The following is a 20,517-nucleotide window of genomic DNA, read 5'->3' as shown; positions in this document are numbered from 1 at the left end:
AGGCAAAATACAGTGAGGAATTAGCATTTCCAAATCCTATGCATGCCTGGTACATAAACTAGTGAGACTGTGGATATTAACAGTTGACTATTGTGTGAAGTGCATTCGACAAATGGCACCTATATTTGTTTGCTTGTTTATATGACATAAGTAAAAGGTTACACATCAAAATAAAACATTCTGTTGTACACATCAGATTTTGAAATATGCAAATCCAACCACAGTCCCTAAATAAATTTGCGTTCACTTTTGGAAATCAGCAGTAAACTTCGAGCAGATTACTTCAGACCTTTTACAGCACATACAAGACATTTCATGAATAAAACTTTAAAGCATACTTGGTAAAACTGATCTGTAATACATAGATAATTTTTTAATAATATCATCAGATCCAGAACAACACAAAGTAGATTTAAAAAAAGTATCTTTAGTACAGGAAGAGGAAACCATACTGAACGGAAAAGTACAAACTGGAGAACCAATTATAAAGACACGAAAGTAGTACAACTAGCTAGGCAGGCAAATCTATAGTGTAGACCTCCATACAAACTGTTTCAACATTACCTGCACCAACATCAAAAAGTGAGTTACAATGCATTTTGGGATTAATGGAGTTAATCCTAGAACACACCAAGAAACACAGCCTTTACTCTCATTACTTTAAAAAATAAAATAATAACAAAAAAGGAGAGTATTAGGTTGGGATACCCCAAACACCAATTCTGTACCATTCTGGTACAACCATTCTGGTACTCTTTAATCTCCTTCAGTTGTCCAGAGCCATGTGCTCATGTGCTTTGGAGATAACCACTCCAGATAAAGTCCTTAGTGCTCCACATACACAGAAAAAACATGGAGAATTAGGGTATACTTCACATGCTTCTCAAGTCTTATAAGCAGTTGAAAAGAAATACTCCCCTTGTGACAACAATTTATTGGCACTGTATTACTCACATCCTCTTTTGGAATCTTTAACCATATTTTGTCCGTATTTTTTTTAATCCTCTAAATTTACAGTCTTCACATACTGGCAAGATACTTCTTGTCAGTTTAATCAAGAAAGACAACTGAATAATGCAAGAACAGTAAAACAGGACTTGCAATTGATGGGTAAAGACATTACGGTCATACTGGGTGTTTCTAAACTGGCTAATAGAGTTTTCATAGGCACAGACACTCATACTGACTCAGAATGGTCTGACAGCACAGAAGAATGCCAGAGCTGATTAGGGTTAGAGTAACAGGAAATCACAGAAAACTGCTAAAATTTCCCGTGTTTAACCCACAGCAATTACAGCTGTAACTTCTTAAAGTTCAGTATAAGAAATCCAAGATTTGGCAGTTTTATAAGCTCAACATCCTTATATGCAGGAACCAGTAATTCAAAGGCAGAATAAAATTGTTCCTTTAAATCTTACTAATCCTAGAATATTATCAAATACAATCAGTGTGTGTTCACAGTACCTGAATAAGATCAGAGTTAACATATGCCGCTCATGATATGGGGGGCCATCTAACACTCAACAAAACGTAGCAGCCAACAGCGTTAAGAGGGTGGGTGGGCCAAAGGAAAAGAAAGAACTTGAGTAGTATATGAATAAAGGTTTGCCTTCTGGTGCTACTGGTGAGGAAGCTAGGACTCCAAAAGGACCATTATCCTCACAGCATATTTCTGGATAACAGACATATATCCAAATAGATTTTACTGGCCTCTTACCTGCCTCTACCAAAGTAGAAGGACACTGATTATATTACTGGATACTGAATGGATGAAAATCTTCCCTATTACAAGAACGTGTCCCTGAACAGGAGGAGCCCAACTAGGGGGGAGTAGAGAGAACCCTTGTCAGTCATGCCAACATTTTACAGACTCCCATAAGAAAACAAATATGCCAGATGTATGAAACTACCCAAAGGTTTCATATGCCACTTCAAACTCTGCCTAGTTGCTGTTAAAAGGAAAAAAAATGGCAAAAAGTTTGGCCAAAGCCAAAGAAAGACTGGGACTTAAGGAACCTCATTTCTCATCATTATGAAGTTACCTGAAATTTGGCTTTTTAATCACTGCCCAAATAGCAACCAACTGCTGTACAATATGATCAACTCCTAAAGTGCTGGCAGATTATCTCCTAAGGACATATAAGTTATCTTGCTGACAGCCAGGATTTGCCCAAAAGAGAGCATAAAGACTGCACTGCAGAATGGAGTCTGGCATTCTGGCCTTCAAGGAACTTAGGGAGCAAAGTAAAAATTAATGAATCAGTAAGCAACATACATTGACATCCTGGAAGGAAAGCCCCTAAGTGGAGGGCATAAAAATAAATCCCAACACCAACAACTGTCTAAGGGGAAGAAAGATAACATACACAGTACTACCAAGTGTAACTAGAATCTTTCACAAGCTCACCAGAGATTTATGAAAAATAGTGTGTTCTCATTTCTCCTTGTTATACCACAAACATGGGTTATCTTTGTTTCCCAGATCCTTAGTAGAATAAAAAACAATATATCTTCATCCTATTGCCATAGGATATTGCCTTAGGACAAGCTCTCATTGAAATGTTTCCTACAAACTATTTTTGCTGCTATACTAATCCCATGAGTAAAAAGTGTCCACAAATAACCAGTGGTGCTTCCCGATTTCCTCATCCTTGCCACAAAATTACTGTTACTCCTCTACAGGTTAATCAAGCCCAGTTTTCTGCTGCCTTTATTCCTTACGCCTGCACAAAATGGAGAGAAGATGCCTACTAAGAACAAGACAATTTTTATTTGAAGTGAGGAAAGTAAGCATACACAATATCAAACAGTTGAGAATCAGGCTCATCAGTTTTCCAGTTCCCTTAGAGATCAATCCTAAACTACCTTGATCAGGACTGCATTCTCCTCCTTACCAAAAGAAAACAACTCTTCAACATACATATCCCACCACTTTAGCCAGTGAGCATAAAAACTCACATGGTAGGGAGGAAAGAAACACCCTAAAAACACAACTAGGCAATAGTACAGTCAGCACTCTGTCACTACAAGATGGTAATGAGCAATGAAGGTTTTTTGAATAAATAAATGAAGGCATCAGTTCTGCATGTAATATATGGAAACTCTTCACTTTCAAAATTTCTAGCAAAAGCTAGATCCCTAGAACTAGGAATGGTAACATTGCTTAACAGTATGTACCAAGATCCAAAGAACCTAGCACCATGAGCTATCAAGGAAAATCCCAGATACCAAGTTTGCATTGCCATATGAAATGGAAAAAGTAAACACAGAGTATTTTTGTACTCAAGGAATATAATAATAGTTTATTTTTACACTCAAAGAAATGTTCTATGCCACAGACATACTTCGATAAACACTATTTTTGGAATCTTAACTCAGCAACTTTCTCCCTTTACAATAATGTGCTTTTTCAGCGCTTTTATTTGACAGAAAGGAAATCTAACTTAGCCATTTCCACCAAAAAGTTTTCAATAATAATATCTGATTTTACATACACAGCAGCAGCAAGGAGACATACTTGGTTCACATGCAATAAATATCCATAAGTTTGTCTTCCCTGACACACAGAAAGCCTAGGCTTTGTCTCTGCTCTCCCTCTTGGAATTATCATTTGTTAAACAAGAGACCAGAGCTTCTTCACCAACCGCAAACTGCACCTCTGAAGTGAACCTTCATATCAGAGAAAATGTATCTCTGGCCACTACAGTAGAAATTATATCATAAATATTTTAAAGCATTATGTTGAAGATTTAAGTTTCTTAAAAGTCTCATGAGGTGCGAGTTAGCATTTCAGCTTGAATAAAGGGTGAGCTTTTGTAGTGAACCACCCCAAATCCCTAGCTGCACCATGGTTTGGTTCACATCATGGAGTAGTCTCAGAGCTCCAGAGCTGGACTCCCTTCTGACGAAACCGACCCAGAAGATGCACTCAAGGAGTGCACCTAGCATGCCCCAACCGCCAACATGTGTTCAGCCTCAGCTGTTGCTCCTAAAATAACAAATCTTTAATTGCAGCTTTACATAAAAGTGATGATTATTTTAATTAGTAGTCAGATGGAAAAATCAGTTCTAACATATGGACTTTTGTTTTAAAAGGTGTAAATATGATTTGCAATTAAAAGAGGAAAAAGTTCAGACAAGCAATGTATTTTTTCCCCTAATTCCAAGAAAAAGAGACATAAGATTATTTCATTAACCAAAGGACAGGGATACAGGCTCACAGATGGATTAAAATATATCCCCCCTTAGGCAGACTTGAGAACCCACAGCTAGCTTAATTAGAAGCAAAGAAAATTTGAGAGAACTGGAAAGAACAGCAGGAAAGTAACTTGCATACCACATCAGTTTAACAGGCCAAAGCCTAGAGTAACCGCAAATTCCTGAACTGACGCAGCACCAGGAGAGGGGAGCCAAATTTCAAAAGGACCCACGTACTGGCAGCTCATACACACTGAGACTGAACACATACCATGTTTGCTCCAGCTGTGCCTCGTCTGTTCTCCAGCCAGACTGGCCTCTATATGTGGCCAGCTGTGCCAGTGGGCTGGTGCCGTTTCAGCAGCCCAGCAGATGATGTTGGTACCAGGATGCTGCAGGTAAATCAGAAAAGGGGGGCTGGGAGCACTGGGGGAACAGTGGGAAGTGAAGCAAAAACTTACAAACCTAATTATATAAAAATCCTATTTCATTTTGTATATATAAAACAATTTCACTCTTTTCCTCTCAACAGGTGCCAGAAGGAATGAACAATCTTAGTTAAATTCAAATGCCCATGGAAAACTAATATTTCCTTAGCTGAAAAGCAATTTGGATGACAAGTCCCATGCTACAACAGACGGTGTTACTGAAGCAGAAGTGATGACAAACCTAACTCCTGCTTTGTGCTACGATAGCTTTGTTTGTTTACAGCACTTACTTACTTTGTTTTTTAAATACTTAAAATGAAAGAAACAAGTAAAAATGAAGTGGTTAGCTGAAGAGTTCCTGAAATTGTTTTATAATGTAGGATAAGCTTTAGAAATTTACACATGGGTCTACATTTTTTGGCAGAAAATAATACCTGGTGGTCCAGGCAATTTACTGGACGTTAGGGGCAGCTTTCTATTGCAAAGTGACCTGTCCCACCTGCTTGACTCGCAGGTGATTCAGGGAGGAGCCTACAGGGCCTGCTCAGAGAGGCTGTGTGTATGCAGAGTTGTGCGGACGTTGAGACCCTACCTGTACCCCTTGAGCAGGCTGGACTCAAGTCTTAGCCTGGGCCCTCTTAGCAGGGCTCCCTAGCTGAAACACAGCTTCACATAGACGCAACAGCGCTCTTCCTGTATGGCAAGGCACACGGCAGAGCGCAGGACTGGCAGCATTCAAACAGGGCAACAACAGGTCACAGGGAGAAAGAAACCTAAAATGCCAGCAAAAAAAACTAGGGACATTGAGATTCACAGTAGAAGGAAGGGCAGGACAGGAGGGAAAGGTGCCCCCAGGGCTCACATCACAGCCAGAGGAGAAAACACTGCAAAGTTAGTGCATCCATTTTGAAGGCCAGATGCATCTCTTTGCTAGAAAAACAAATAAAAATAAAAGAAATGCTAGGAAAAACACTACACCATTCAGATTTCAGAAAACACAGTAGAACAGGCAGAAGAATCTGGGTCTCCCTCTACTATAAATCTCAAGTTGCACAGTGCCACTCATGAATTCAGCATTCATCCAAACACAGCTTTGGATTAGTTACTAGAACTTCACAAGGAGACATTGTTCTTGGCCACATGTGGCCTGAAGAAGGGGAGAGAAAGTGAAGGAAATTGCTTCTTTCAGATAAATACAAGATGCTGAATTCAGCCAAAAAACATTTTGAGAAGAACTTGACTGAGTATGTGCCCTTGTTAACAGTCTCCAGAATACTTCTTCATCTGTTTTGGCCTTACAATAGCATGTTCCCAGTTTGATTGCTTATATATTGGAGAGGTTGTGGTGCAGCATTTAAAAGAGAAAAAAAAAAGCCTCTTGGCACTTCTCTCTCTGAATCTTGGGGAACTTTCTTTTTGAATTCTTGAAAAACACTCAACTTTGCCTCCTTGTAGTGCTCTTAAAGGGGTTATTATTACAAGACATGGTGTTATGACTTTATCTAATCTGTAGTTCCCAAGAAACAGAAGGGGTTTCTTGCAGTTTTAGATCGATAAAAGTACATGCACTACAATATAAATATTACTGGACCATTTCAACAGCTGAAGGATACCTTTTACCTATAAAATGTTCTAAAGATCTTTCAGATGGGAAGCAAAAAAACAGGTTTGTGGCTAGCTTATTGCAACCACAATTTTTAACCATACTTGGCAAGATGATAATTGGTTTCTAACATGGAGACAATTTGAGGATCTCTCCTAAGAAGAAAGAACTGCCACACTACATGGTAACACAGACCTCATGTAGCTACTGTCAGGTCTTCTACAGCAAAGGGAGATGTTGTTGGTAATATTATTTCCTATCCACTTACCATTTCTGTCCTAGATAACTAATCCTAGACATTAAACAAAAATCATCAAGTCCTCTACTGTCACCAAACAGCCCTACTACAAACAGCAATATTTTTTCCAAAGTATATTAAAATTCATCCTTTCTTGCCCTTATTCAGAACTAGGATGCCTGAGTCCCCAGGCTGTTTCATTCACTCCATAGCTATAGTATTGCACTGTAAAGAAAAGCAGGCTGCCCACAATCTCTGCTCAAAGGTTCCCTTCAAGGTCCATTGTTTTCGCCCCTGACAACACAGCAACTGCTTGCCATCTCTGGAACAAGGAACAGCCAGCATGCTGCCAGCAAGAGAACACTGATTTAATTCATGCTGGGATTTTACCAATTCTATCTTGTCAGTAAGCTTTAATAACCAGCTGTAACAAGCTTAAAATGTTAATCCACTGGAAAGTACCCGTTTTTAACCTATCAGTATTATTCATGTTGCAAGATCACCTAGAAATCACACCATAAAGTGGCTTCCATTATTTTAGCTAATTTAATTTGTTGCAAACAGAACAGGCAACAATCCCCATCCAAAAGGGGTCCCAATCTAAAAAAAAAAAAAAGATACAGTTCAGGGAAAACTGTGAAGTTCCACTCTTTATTCACCTGAGCAAAGTGGGATAGAGTAGCATGACCTCCAGAGATCCCTTCCCCAATAAATTATTCTATGATTTTATGATTCCATGATCAGAAGGAGGATACTTTCTTGTATAAAGACTAATACATTTCCAGGACGTTTTGGAAAGCTGCCATAATCTCATTATCAGTCACTCATACATATGTGCATACATAAACACATACACCCAAAAAGTAAAGGTTCTGGTTAACGAAGTAGCGTTATACAAATTGCAAGAATGTAAGACTTTCCTTCAAACACTTGGAAGTCTTTCATTGACTCTTTACCTTTCATCTCTTGCCCTTCTAACATGCTGCTCCCCCAGCAACGCCATATTTTCCATCAATCAACCAAAAAGGCAATGCAACTTTAACAACAGTGCTCCAGACACTGACTGGCACAAGGCACCACATCCAGCAGAGTCCATACAGCAGAGCACATCAGTAGGACAGACAAGGAGATACACAGCTGGTGATCAAGAGAAAACAGGAGGAGGGATAGAGAAAAGAGAATCCATCCTGCCTACAGAACTACCTGTTTTCTGTTAGAGACAAGACAGACAGACGTAGGCATCAGAGAGTGGCAGAAGTGACAAACGAGGCTTGAATACCTCCCTTATTATAGGAAAATTTTGACTAACTGATCCCTCCCCCCACATAAGAAAACCTCTGTGAAGGTAAACAAAGAAAGGACAGAAAGGACATTTCACAAAAAAAAAGCTTCCTGGCAGTATCTAAATTTGAAATTACTTTGGGGAATGACACTTCACCTCCGATTCTAGATTAAGGATTCAGCACCTCTAAACAAACATGCATTTGGCATCTGTTTCTCCTCTCTTTTCATTTAATTCTGAAATAACTGTAATGCCAGTACCCAGACCTGATAAACAGGCTTTACTACCTTCAGTCTCCACCTCTGTTCCTTGTCTCTAAATTTTCCGCTACATGCTAAAATGAATTTCCATAAACAGTCTGGCAAACAGAAGATCTAAAAAGTAGCTTTCAAATGAACACCTCTACAGAGCACCAGAAGTAAGGACTGAATAGATCAGCGTTCAGATCAGCTTACAGTTTTCAGGTGATTGACGGATTTAGATTGTCATATTCTTTGATGATACCAAATAAGACTATTTTGAAAATGTAACATTTTTCAAAAAAATTCTGAAACATATTCTACTCTCTATTCATTATTATTAAGCTTACTAGAAAACTATAAACATTAGAAAATACACTGTAAACCTTGCTACATTTGTGGAGCTTCTCTCACAAGGAAAAACAGGTTATATTGACGCTTCATCAGGAAATACACTAATATAGTTGTGAATAGTATCTGAATACAAAATATTTTTGAGAAGGCATTTTAAACAGGCAGTCTTGGTTTCTTTAGGGGAATATGGAACAAGAATTAATCAAAAAAATGCTTTCAAGCAACAACACAGGCAGCAGAGCTGTCCTCTGCACATAGCCTGATACAACTGACATTACTGCATTTCTCAGACTTTTTGAAGCATCACAGATGGTAATGCTTGCACACTTCTTGTACTGTTGAGATGTGACCATGGTGCATGTTCCATCTGAAATGGTAGAATCAAGTGCGCATTCAAGTGCCTGTCCAGGCCACTTCCCAATCCCAGACTGAAGCACAACCCAAAGCCATACCACCCCTGCCCACTTGCTAGCCTAGCCTTCTGTAGAATGAAAACATGGGAGCACATATTAAAAAGAAACCATGGTATTATCCAGACAGGACACATGATCCCAGTTTATGCTATGGCACACAATCAGGGTCAGATTAGCTATAGCCAATGATTTTTCTTTGGGTAAAGAGTTACTGGGCAACTACTGAGAGGAATAAATGGTCTGTGTTGCCCTGAAAATATGCCAACCAAAAAGAGAACAATGTTACAAAATACAGCACCTCTTACTTTTATAAACTTCATGTACCTTTTCAATGCTACTTCATGTAAGGGGCTTTATTACCACAGTTTAAGCAGTCAAGTTTGCGTTTCTCATCACTTAAAGCCCTTGCTACTCAGTTGGCTCCAACCAGGCAGGCTCCTGCTCAGACTACAGCTCAAGTTCAGGAGGGTGGGCATGGAGAAGGGTCCATCTCACCCATGGTACTCAGTCCAGCTCTGAGGCATGAGCGCGCATTACCTGAACTCTCATCTCAGCCAGCAGGCCACTGCCCAAAGCTTACTACACGCTTTTAGCTCACCAATAACTATGTCAAATTTTAAAAAAGCTATGCTAAAAGACAGTATGTACCTGTCACCCTTTTACTTTATGCCTGGACTCTTCTCCATATCTTTTCTCTCTGTGCCTCAACTTATCTTTTTCAGCAGTGTAAGCTTTCTGAGTTGGAAAAAAATCACTAGATAAAGTAAGTTTTGTTACCAATCAGGAAACTAAAAAAGCTCACTTCTGTAATATAAAACTACATATGGTAAGAAAAGTAAGTAAAGCACTAGGAGATCGAAAAATACATTTTTAAGAAATCATCATTTCAACTTATTTAGAAAGCAGAGTGAGAACTACACAGACCTTATTTCTAAAGTGTTCAGAATAATTATGTTCAAAGCAGATTACTGCTTCATCTAGACTAATCAGCTTAGTTCTAGGAAAATGACCATTACAGTAAAAAGTCACCTACATTCTACTCCAATATATAGAATTACAAGTTCATATCCTCACTAATGGTCTGATATATTTTGCCTCCAAAAACATTTGATTTTAGCCGATCTCAGATATTTATGGTAGCCTTGAGAATGAAGTTCTTTAAAAAAAACAACACACACAAATCTCAGATCAGAAACAAAAATGAAAATGTTCTGAAAGAATAACAAAGCACAGGGGAAAAGAACTAATGTGCAGCCAGCAGCTTCAGAACCAAACACCCACTCACAATTGGCAATGTATAAGTTGTAAAGAACAAAAATGCCTGCCCACAAATGACACGGGAACTAAAGGCTGAAATGTGAGTCACAGGGAGAAAAAACACTTACCTATGAATAGAAAAAGAAGCAATGGATCTAATAAGGGATGCCACTGCTCCAACTTTAGCAGCCTCCACTGCTCCCCGTGATCTGTATTGCACGGTTTCACTGTAAGTGATGAAAGGCTGGTTGTAGACAACAATCTTCCCCTTGGCCTCTTGAGCTCTTCTGTGGAGTTCATCAAAAGAAGTTACCACTAGGACTTCCGCTGTAATTCCTGAAAGAAAGTATTACAGTGGTTTTACATAGTTTTACATAACCCTCCTTAAGCCAGTTTTATCCTGACAGAAAAGCACGGACTGTACAGAATAGAGGAAATCAGACCTAAACACCTAACTTCTTACTGGAAAAGGAAGACCATGTAAAATGCTTCATCAGAGATTGGTACTAAATAGCTGCAATAACACCCTGAAATGAATACACACAGTTCCATAAACCATGCTATCAGCTTGGTGTTAGAACATAACCTGAAGGGCAAGGAGAATACACCGGGGAACGCTGTTCTCTAAATGTGCTTTAAATGCTTGACTGCAATCATTTACAGCACAAAAACATTCGGAAAAGCTGCCTATGGGATTAATAAAAAAAGACAGGAATCTTTCCATGCAATTGTTTTGATATGTTGCTAAACAACTTAAGCTAACTTCAGAAAAATGAAAGCACATATTTTTAGACTGAAACGTATACAAAATGATTTAATCCATAAATGACATGAAATTACGGTTTTATAGTTTCAAAAAAAATTTACAGTATGTTTATAAGTCAGAAGACCTTTGTATTTAATTCAGGAGACTACAGTTTTATTGTATCTCCTTCTGGGGGCTTTCCCAGGGATCCATCCTTTTCCAATTATGATACAGACAACACAGGCAGATACTTTTGAAAAAATAATCACTCATGGTAAGTTAGATCCAACCCAGCTGTTTGTTTTTAATAGTTGGAATAGTTTTAAATTGCTATGTTCTCTCTCTTGAAAAAACAAAGGAATTTATAGATAACTAGTTTTTCCTAAAGCCAGAGAAAGTTTCTAACTTTTTAGAACATTAATTTAAGAGCTATATTTCATAGCTTTTAAGAAGTAATTCATAAAAATGACCGCTATGCTTAAAATCTAATTTTGCTGATTGGTTACAAAAATAAGTGGAAACTGTTAAACAACACGGGCTAAGGCTTTTCTTCTAAATATAGAAGAAGTAATGGATGCCTGAAATTTTAGTGCTGCACATTTCACCTAAAAGCCACAAAATATGTCAGTGAAAACTTAAACTAGTAACAAATGTCTAGGAAAAATTTGTGGAAGAAGTCAAACTAGTATGTTTTTAAAAAGAGAATAATTCTCCTTGAAAGTCCTTAGATGTTTTGTTATAAAACATTAAAAAAATTATTTAGAGAAGATTTTAAAGTCTTATATTGAGACTGTAATACATGAGAAGAACTGACGGAAAAAAAAAGATCATCTCTCCCAGCATCAGTGTAGTTCGTGGCTTCTTTAAGATCAAACTACAGTGTACTTCAAAACTTAAAGAAACTGTTTCATACAAAAAAAAGTCTGTTTTGGGGGGCAAGAGACTCTGTAGTACTGCTACAAGAAAAACACATGAGTTTTAGCTACAGGACTAACCTAGTGTGAGAGGGGTAAAATTTTTAACTGAATAACTATTCAGATTCTTAGCTTTATAAAAAGAGCCACAGAAGACCAAACCAGAAGATCACCTTCAAATTTTACTTAAGTTACTGTTGACAGGTAGGTGAGTGTGTTAACAGACTCCAGCTGCTTCTAATGAACTACTGGTTCAACTATCCACCTAAGGAACATCCCAGTGACACGATCATTCTGGGTATGGAACTGTGCCACTGGAAACAAAGCCAGGCATCTGCAAAATTTCATTTTCCACAAGAAAAGTCAAGGTCTCAGTAGGTTGATACTGCAATCCATATTTCATATTAGCTTTTGAGACTAGCTCACTCCAACGCTCCAGTTGGATTCTGTAGCAAGCACTGGACTGGCATACATTGTATTAGTGATTGCAAGGACTGTAACTGCTCTTGACGTTGCTTTACTGTGTTAATGAACAACCACCAACTCCGGATGCTTTCTAAAGAGTGCTACAGACAGCTAGCAACTGTCTATAATCCTCAAGAAAAAACATGGAGAAGTACACTTTTTTATCACCCCCCCTAGAAGGCAGGCATCGGGAGTTACTTTGTACAGTGAGCTTTATGGGAATTACAACTAAGAGAAATAATGCAGAGCTGCAATCTCAGTATCTCCGTTTCTGAATGTTCCCAAAAAAGCTAAATAAAGCAATCAGTTGACAAAACAAAACAAAGGTTCTCTCTGCATGTTTAACTTAATGGCAGCATGATATATTTAAGGCATCAATTACAGTGCTTTCTATAATAAAACAAAACTTGTGTAACTTCTGACTAATTCAGTGTCTCATTAGCACTTTAGTTCCACTTTATACCATTTCAGTCTCATCTATTACAGTGAAAAGAGGAATGCTTATTTTAAATAATTACCTGAACACACACATACCACACTAAGACCTCCTGTGAGTAGACAGGAATGAAACAAAAAGTCCAACAGTTTATCTCAAAGGAGACTGGAGTATTTTTTTAATGGGGAATGGCTCACCTTACTGAGCCTTTTAGTTAATTAACTGAAGTCTACCCCTAACGACTCCTAACAATTTAGTGCCTCATGGCTCTCCTTTTCACATCTGAAGATGTTCTATCTATCTCTTACTCCTACCATTATCAGATGCAGAAGTTGGTTGTGTATTACAGAATGGGATCATCCAGAACACCCATGCAAGGAGGCAGCTCAATTGTCTGCTTACTTAGGCAAAATATAAAGATTATAACCCACACAATCCAACGGCTCAATATGGACCATTTTAGGAATTAGCTATGTAAAGAGCATTAAGTGTAGAAGACAGGATTAAGAACATAAATTAGGCCAAGTGTATAAAGCTGAAGACTATATATTTGTTCTTGCCAGGTGAAACATTATAATATCATTGAGTTGGGCCAGTAAGCAAAAGAATTTATTTAATACTATCTATTTCATCTCATTTTTCATATTAAGTAGTAAATTATACTATGTCATTTTTGAGAATTAGGGTAGAGGAAAGGAGTTAATGGTGGGAACAAGCAGGCAACTTTCAACTACCAGTGAAATCAGTATTATGAAGCCTTCTGTACACAGAAGTACACGTTTCTATCTATACACTTGGCTAGGCCACAACTTTGATGATCACAATGACAATTGAAATAAATGGCACAGTATGCATTAGCAAAGTCTAAAATCCTTCACAGGCAGGATGAAGGCAAGATTGATTATAGTTACTCTATAATAGCTACAGAAAATCCAAAAAAACACCCCCAAAAACTACCTGTAAATCAGCTGTCTGCAGTGCTGCCATACATCAGAAGTCTGATTCTTGGTGTGAACAATTCTGTCTCGAGAGTCATCTCCCAGCACCTGCTTACCTGCCAGGAATCATACTCCTAGCAGATTAGTTTAAAGGGAATTCCCCAAAAGATAATTTATTCTCCACAAGATTAAGACACCTAAATATTTAAACCATTTTAGTATCTGGAGTTACACATCTATCTGTGTTACTAATAGGTTTCAGAGACCACTAAGAAAAACAGAAGAATTCACCTGGGAATTCACAAGGGAAACCTCATATGGAATACTGTTGCTGGTTTTGGCCACACCAGGCCAAGACACACCAGGGCAAGACACAGTATCAGGAATTCCTAAGATTTGGAGACCCAGTCTCCGTTGGTTTTTATTTATTATGATCCTGCAAACACTCAGCTTTTAAATATATACAAATTCAACCTAGTCAGTTACAACCAAAAGCTATATTTAAAAAAGAATTTAGCAAAGCCAGAAAAAAATCATTTGCATACTGTTTAATAGTGTTGGATACTAATTTCCTGATCACTTAATTAAGACCAATCTTACTCTTTTCTTTTCCTTTTTTTTTCTGCCGTCTAATTTTTGTTATCCACTTGAACAGGAACAGTTCCTTGGAGACCCAGTTCTAAAAACATTTGCAGCCATCATTAATTTGACAACAAATTTTTGTGTAACAGCAAGTGAACAACTCCACCCTACAAACCTTCCAAAACTCATTTACTTCACACTGTGCTACCACGAGAATTATGATTTCTCTTACAAATCACACAATGGAACAGCAATGCTGATGATCCATACCTACTGGAGCTACCATTGACAAATAAATAATCTGACGGGCAAAGCAATTTTTGCTCAAAACAATAAAAGTACCTTATTTATAGGTCTAGACATAACAAAGCTGGAGACTACATTAGCTAAGTCTCCCCTAAAATTTCCTGTGTGTTAGATATTTGAAAATTTTGCACCCTCCAGATAAAATATTGCCCAAAATACCAACAGTCAATGACGCATCTGATTGCTCTTGTACTGGTGGGGATTCTGAAACTGGGGAAGAGCAAATCTGAAATGCCCCCTGCTTCTGCAGTCACAACAGCAAGAGGAAAAGAGTTTTACCCCCCATCCCTTTCATCAGAAGAGGGCCAGACACCAGCACCAGGAAATCAAGACACTTCTTCATGGTAGGAAGAAGATGAAGAAAGAATAGGAGCAGCAACACACCATGAGAGCAATGCGAGGAGCCTCCCTGACGATCGCTGCCCTGCAGAACAAGGACATCAGACTCTGCTATTTCCCCATTTCTTGCCTACTGCATGGCTGCCACAGTTTCTCAGATTTCTCCATTTCCATCTCAGCTCTTCCACAAAGCTGATTTTACCAGAAAGCTGCCACAACATGGTATATTGTATTCCTGGCCAACCCTGGGTACAAACAGGTAGAAGCCACAAGCTTTTCTGAATTTAGTCTGGCTAATCCAGCTGTCCTTCAGACTCAACCATCTCCCCTTCCTCCTCCAGCAGCTCCACAGGATGAAAATACCATGCTTCTGCTTCTTTCAGAAACGGCCCACATGCACTCTCCATTTTTGCATATTTGCACAATATGCAATATTTTCAGAGAGTTGCAGAGAACCTAGAATTTTTTTGCATGGACCATAGGAAATAGCTGCATACAAGTTGCAATGCAGCAGCTGGGATGTGCTGTTCTTGGATAAAAAAGGCAGTCTTGGACCTGGCTTTCTCCACATGCTACAGCACCCTGCATAGCACCTGAGCATGTGCCAAGAACAATGCTTCTGGGTGGGGATGTAAGGAAATGAAATATTAAAAAGCAAGAGGGTAAATATATACACTTGGAGAGAGGGGAAGAAAGGAAGCTCCTAGGACAAGTGAAAGAAAAGAGGCTTTTGGGAGTAGGGGGAAAGGTAAATTTATTCTTGAAAAATAAGTAAGGTTAGAGACCCGTCTTGATATATTATTTAGGTTTAGCATCCTCTAAAGTCAGCCTGGAAAACATTTTTCCCCTCAGTTTGTGTCTTATCTCTTCAAACCTTGAGCTTCATCTTAAATTTCAATCTCTGCCAAGACTGGGGGTGTTTCTTCTTCCTACGTTTATGCCACCACCACCAACAGGACTCTGCTCTAGATTGGTGGGTTTGTGCTTTAATAAAAACAACAATAATAATAATAATAATAATAAAAAGAACTCTTTTGTGTGCATTTTCAGCAGCACAGAAGGAAAAGCAGGGGAGCTCTGCTTTGGTGCACTTTCTAAAGCAAGCAAAAGGAAAGCTATTTTGCAGCAGCACTCAGTGTCCAGGGTGGTTAAGCTTATCCTATAAAATGTCTCAAAGATTTTCTCACACTTCCTGAGAAAATAAAGGTTTACAAGGGTTTGTCACTTACCAATGAGCTTATGCCAAATGCTTCTTAATGGAATAGCTTCCAACAAAAAATGAATCTGCAATGGAAGCACCTGGTTATCTCCCTCTGCATAACTCATCTCTAAAATTGTAGGCTATGAACAAGTATGATTAAGAGCTAGCATCTGTCACGTTTTTTAATATATTTTTAAAAACATATTACTTTCCAGCTCTCTCTAGGAATTAGTTCAGCTTGGCCCAGAAGTCCCACAGAATTCAACAAGATTTTCAGAAAAATTAACTCAAATTTTGAGTTCATAATGAAACTCATCAAATTAAGGTTGGTGTCAGGCTGAAGCAAATGAAAGATTCACATCATCACAGTTTTTCTCCTTTAAAAGCTATTAGCATGTACTGAAAATTTAAAATATTCCTAATTTAACACCTAATTTAAAATATTTCTAATTAACACCTAGAAACATCTTTTCTTAATCAACACATATCAAGATGTATTAAAATTAATTATCATATGAAGAAAAAAGTAAATATTTTAGGGGAGACTTGGAAACTAAGAGGAAGGCTTTTATCAAAAAGAGAGATTTTGTAAAATCGGAATATGCTTTTGGAAAATGTGACCTCACCTACTCTGTAGAACAGCAAAAAGAATTACTTCATGAAACTAAAATTACATAGGAGAGTTATCCAAAAGGAGATGAGGCTATTCAGCTCTGATGCACAGCACAGAGACTAAATATATTACACAGTTCTTTAAGAAGAACATAGAGAAAAATAAACACTATAAAATGGTTACATTTTTGAAAATATTGCTTACAATTTCCAACAAGTACTGGATCTCATTATAGCAGTTTGGTTTAAAAAACTTGTAGCTTATTCTGCAGCAATGAATACTAGCAGCAAGGGGGCTGGACCAGACCCCTAGCACAAAGCGCTGGAAGTCAGAGAAGCAGAGCAATAGATCCACAAAGGGCTGTACTTTAGCACCGCAATATCTGATTCTCCCAGGCACAGCCCTGAATGGGATACAGGTTCGCTATACAATGTGTGGGGATAATCAGGCACCCAAAGATGGGATCCAGGAAAGCCAGTTTCTGAGCGCACAGGTGCCCAAGGTAGTCAGCAGGAAATACCAGGGGAACCATTCCCTTCTTAGAGTATTCGACATGCCAGTCATTTCAGGTTTTCCTCTGTGAGTGAAGGTGGCAATACCCTCTGAAAACTTGATTGTGCAAGCATTTCCCATGCCTGCAGAAAATCACATTCAAATTCTGCCTCCATCTAGTCTGAGGTAAGAACTTAAGCCTGGACTTCCCATCAAGGTAACCACCCTAAACTTAGTGACACTGAAAAGGGTCAAGCCCAGAAAATTAAATTTTCAGCTGATGTCAGTCTATACAGTACACTTGAATATTTGTTAAATCAGCAACTGGAAACCATGCTCTTCCCCTCAAAATCACAGAGATGCTCCTACTTTTTAAATCTTTAAAACCCCACTGGACTGAATTGTGGCCCAGATGCTGGGCCACTGAACACCACAGTGTCTAAGGTCCTTAATGGATGTGATCTTTAATGTTCCAAGAGAAACAGTAGCATAATTACCATATTGCAAACAGCACTGTCTAAGCAATAATAAAAAATAATCCAGCCACCCAGTGCTTAGACTCATAATTTCATGATGTGAATCTATAGCTCTCTATGCACAGAAAATAGGGATCCACTAAAGACTTAACGAAGGATGTGCCTTGCACTACTCTCTTACGCTTACAGTTCTCTCCACTCTGTTCTTAGCACTGAAGTCCCTAATGAAAGTGCATACCTAAGTCCTTTCTTTTGAAAGGATCTCATTTTCCCCTATAGCTCAGTGTCCATCCAAGATGCAGGCAACTCAAGTATAATTATTTTGATAAGCATTAAAATTAACTTTTTTTGTTGGGTTTTTGTTAATACAGCTGAATTCCGTAATCCACTTCACCACTGAGAAACACAAAAGGAGCGTCAATGCTGGAGGAAAAAACAGCAGCCAGGATTGGGGCCAGACCACTAACTTTAACAACATCCCTGCCTTAAAGGACTGTAAGCCTACAGCAACAACATCAACAGCTTCAACAGCTTTATGACACATATCTTCCCTATTTTTTAAATAACAGGCTGGAACCATTTTCATATTATGTAGGCGGCAAAACTCTCACCACCTTCTATAAGAGCAAGACTGGACCAAATGTTGTTGATAGTTAAACAAAAAATCCCACACTTCTAACAAACAAACCAGGAAAAAGTCTGCCAATACTTCATCTTTTTATTTATATTATTTCAGTTTTTTTGCAACAAACAGTAAATAGAATCCAGAGAATGCTCCTTTTTAGGGGAAACATTTAGGGTAGGCTGTACTCTGGGGTTTATTTTACTTGTCAGTATTCTTTAGAATGAAATGGCAAGGTCAGACACCTATCAGGAAAAATAACATGCATTTTAAAACACATGCAAAGAATATGAATCCTTTGATACTTTATGGTCAAACATCTGCTAAACTACTACTTTTCCTCAATTATGGGATTCCCAAAGCAGCAATTATATCTATTTTCCTCAGAATTTTGGGGATATAATCAGTACTACCAGAAATCAACACAGCCTCTCTCTCTATATATATCTGTATGTCTTGCCAGTGTTGAAACATTGGAAATGAGACAAGGACATTGCCCAAATATGGTAAACCTCTGGTTTGTTAACTGCCTAGAGTAAGCACTTTCTAACATTGAATCTCGTTTGTTAACTATGAATCTACTTCTATGAGGCGGTGACGATTCTCAACCTGTGTTGACTTCTGGAAATCCAGGTCACTCTGCATTTCTTTTTTTTTTCTTCCCCTCAATAACACAGGCATGAAAGTTACTCCCTCCTTGTTACTAGATCAAAGGAAGTGAAAACTTTCTCTTTGACCCAACACTTTCAAATCTTGGAATACACTGAAAGGGAATACATTTTTTCTCTTGAATAAGAATGCTAACCTTTTCTCCCCTGCCTCCTTTGTTGTTTAAGTCAGACTGAATGTGGAAAGTTGACATCTTGGCATATTGCCCAGTCCTGAAGAAGAAAATATGGAAATATGGATTTTATCCACAAGATCACAAGGTATCAAAAGTCACTACCTCCTACACATAATAAGAACTGTTCCCACCTTGAGCAAGCCAATCAATCAGCTGCGTGCCAAAATTATATCTGAGCTAAAGTCGGGAAATCCAAGCAAATCCAAGAAGTGGGCAAATCTCTGGCTGAGTCCCATAAGCTTTTCAATCCCATAGGCATGGGTCAGATTGAAGACCTACAGGGAACAAGACACTCCTTGTAGCTTGAAGTCAATGTTGACTCCAACTCTAAGGCAAAAACCCCCACAAAACTAGTATTTAGGACTTCCTGTTTCTGCCTCAATGAATCTTGGATTCTTTTCCATACACTTGCACAGTGTACGTCAAAATGGAAAGTGAGCAGCCTTAGGATATGTTCTGGCCATTGGGTCACTCTTAGGAGATACAGGTTTGAATGGCCATGGACAGAAGGGAAAATAAACCTTGAATTTCTCAGACCCAAAGCCAGGTTTCTAACCACTATTATGCTACTGCAATTTTAATGAAGAGCCCTTCAGAAAACTCGTTCTAGAAGCCGACTTCCAGAAAAAGACTGAAGGCCACAGAAGGGCCTCTGAAGTCCAGCACATAGCACTATTCACACGCAGAGAGAAGCAGCACTTTAAACAGTCAGCGTTTCCTGCTTTCTTAGCTCATCACGTCTCAAACCTGGGAGCATATAATGGGAAGGGAGGAATACAGAACATACCTTAGAGGATGAGAAAGCATGAAATGCTCTACTGTACCTACCAGTGGGCCAGGATAGTCATCACCTCCCATCTTAACCCTGTCCCCAGATGCTAAAAGACAAGAAATGCAGCCAGTGCTGTCCTCTGTAAGTGCGCAGATGGAGATCAGTAGGGTCAAGAAAGACATCTGTTGGGGCTCTGCAGAGACAAAGCCTGGAACATACTCAAACAGAAGCACTGTTATAGAAGAAACCCGTGATTTGCAATGCGCAATAACCTCAGAGCTAATATGAGACACCCTTCAGAGACCATCTGTATGGTCCACTCCAGACAAGGCTCTGAAGTGTGTCTCTGCCCTCATACAGTGCAGGTGGAGCCTGGGCACTAATGGTGGGATCTGCAGAACAGACATATACGGGTTAGTCCTCAGCATTTAAACTGTCTCTGTGACATAGCTTGGCATGACATCGGGAGATCTTCTAAACATCTGATTCCATGCAGCAACAGCAGTTCAGTGCCAGGAGAATCAGCATTAAACATCTCATAATAAATTGTATTATTTTGATTGCAGGATGACTCACATTCCCACAGTTTCTTGGCCAAAACAAAATAAATTAATACTGCTGATATCCCCTCAATGAGGGAAATTGTTTGAATATTTCAAATATGATTTACGGTAGCTGCTTACCCCTTTTTCTCAGGAATAGGGCACAGTGAAAATCACTGGTTATACCACAGGGAACAGATCTGGGAATAAATTCCTCAG

At 38.7% G+C, this 20,517-nt stretch overlaps 1 protein-coding gene across 2 annotated transcripts in view; it reads right to left on the bottom strand.

Annotated features, from left to right (window-relative positions):
* CPQ (carboxypeptidase Q) overlaps positions 1 to 20,517 on the bottom strand; it is a 171,033-nt gene that overhangs the window by 127,863 nt on the left and 22,653 nt on the right. For both annotated transcript variants that reach the window (XM_067290338.1, XM_067290339.1), the window contains exon 3: positions 10,140 to 10,347. In XM_067290338.1, coding sequence (XP_067146439.1) covers positions 10,140 to 10,347 — 208 coding nt within the window. The remainder of the gene's footprint in view (positions 1 to 10,139; positions 10,348 to 20,517) is intronic.

Source organism: Apteryx mantelli, chromosome 2 (genome assembly GCF_036417845.1).
Source record: "Apteryx mantelli isolate bAptMan1 chromosome 2, bAptMan1.hap1, whole genome shotgun sequence".
Lineage (NCBI taxonomy): Eukaryota > Metazoa > Chordata > Aves > Apterygiformes > Apterygidae > Apteryx > Apteryx mantelli.
Note: the sequence above shows the minus strand (reverse complement) of the source record. Positions and strands in the feature narration are given on the sequence as shown.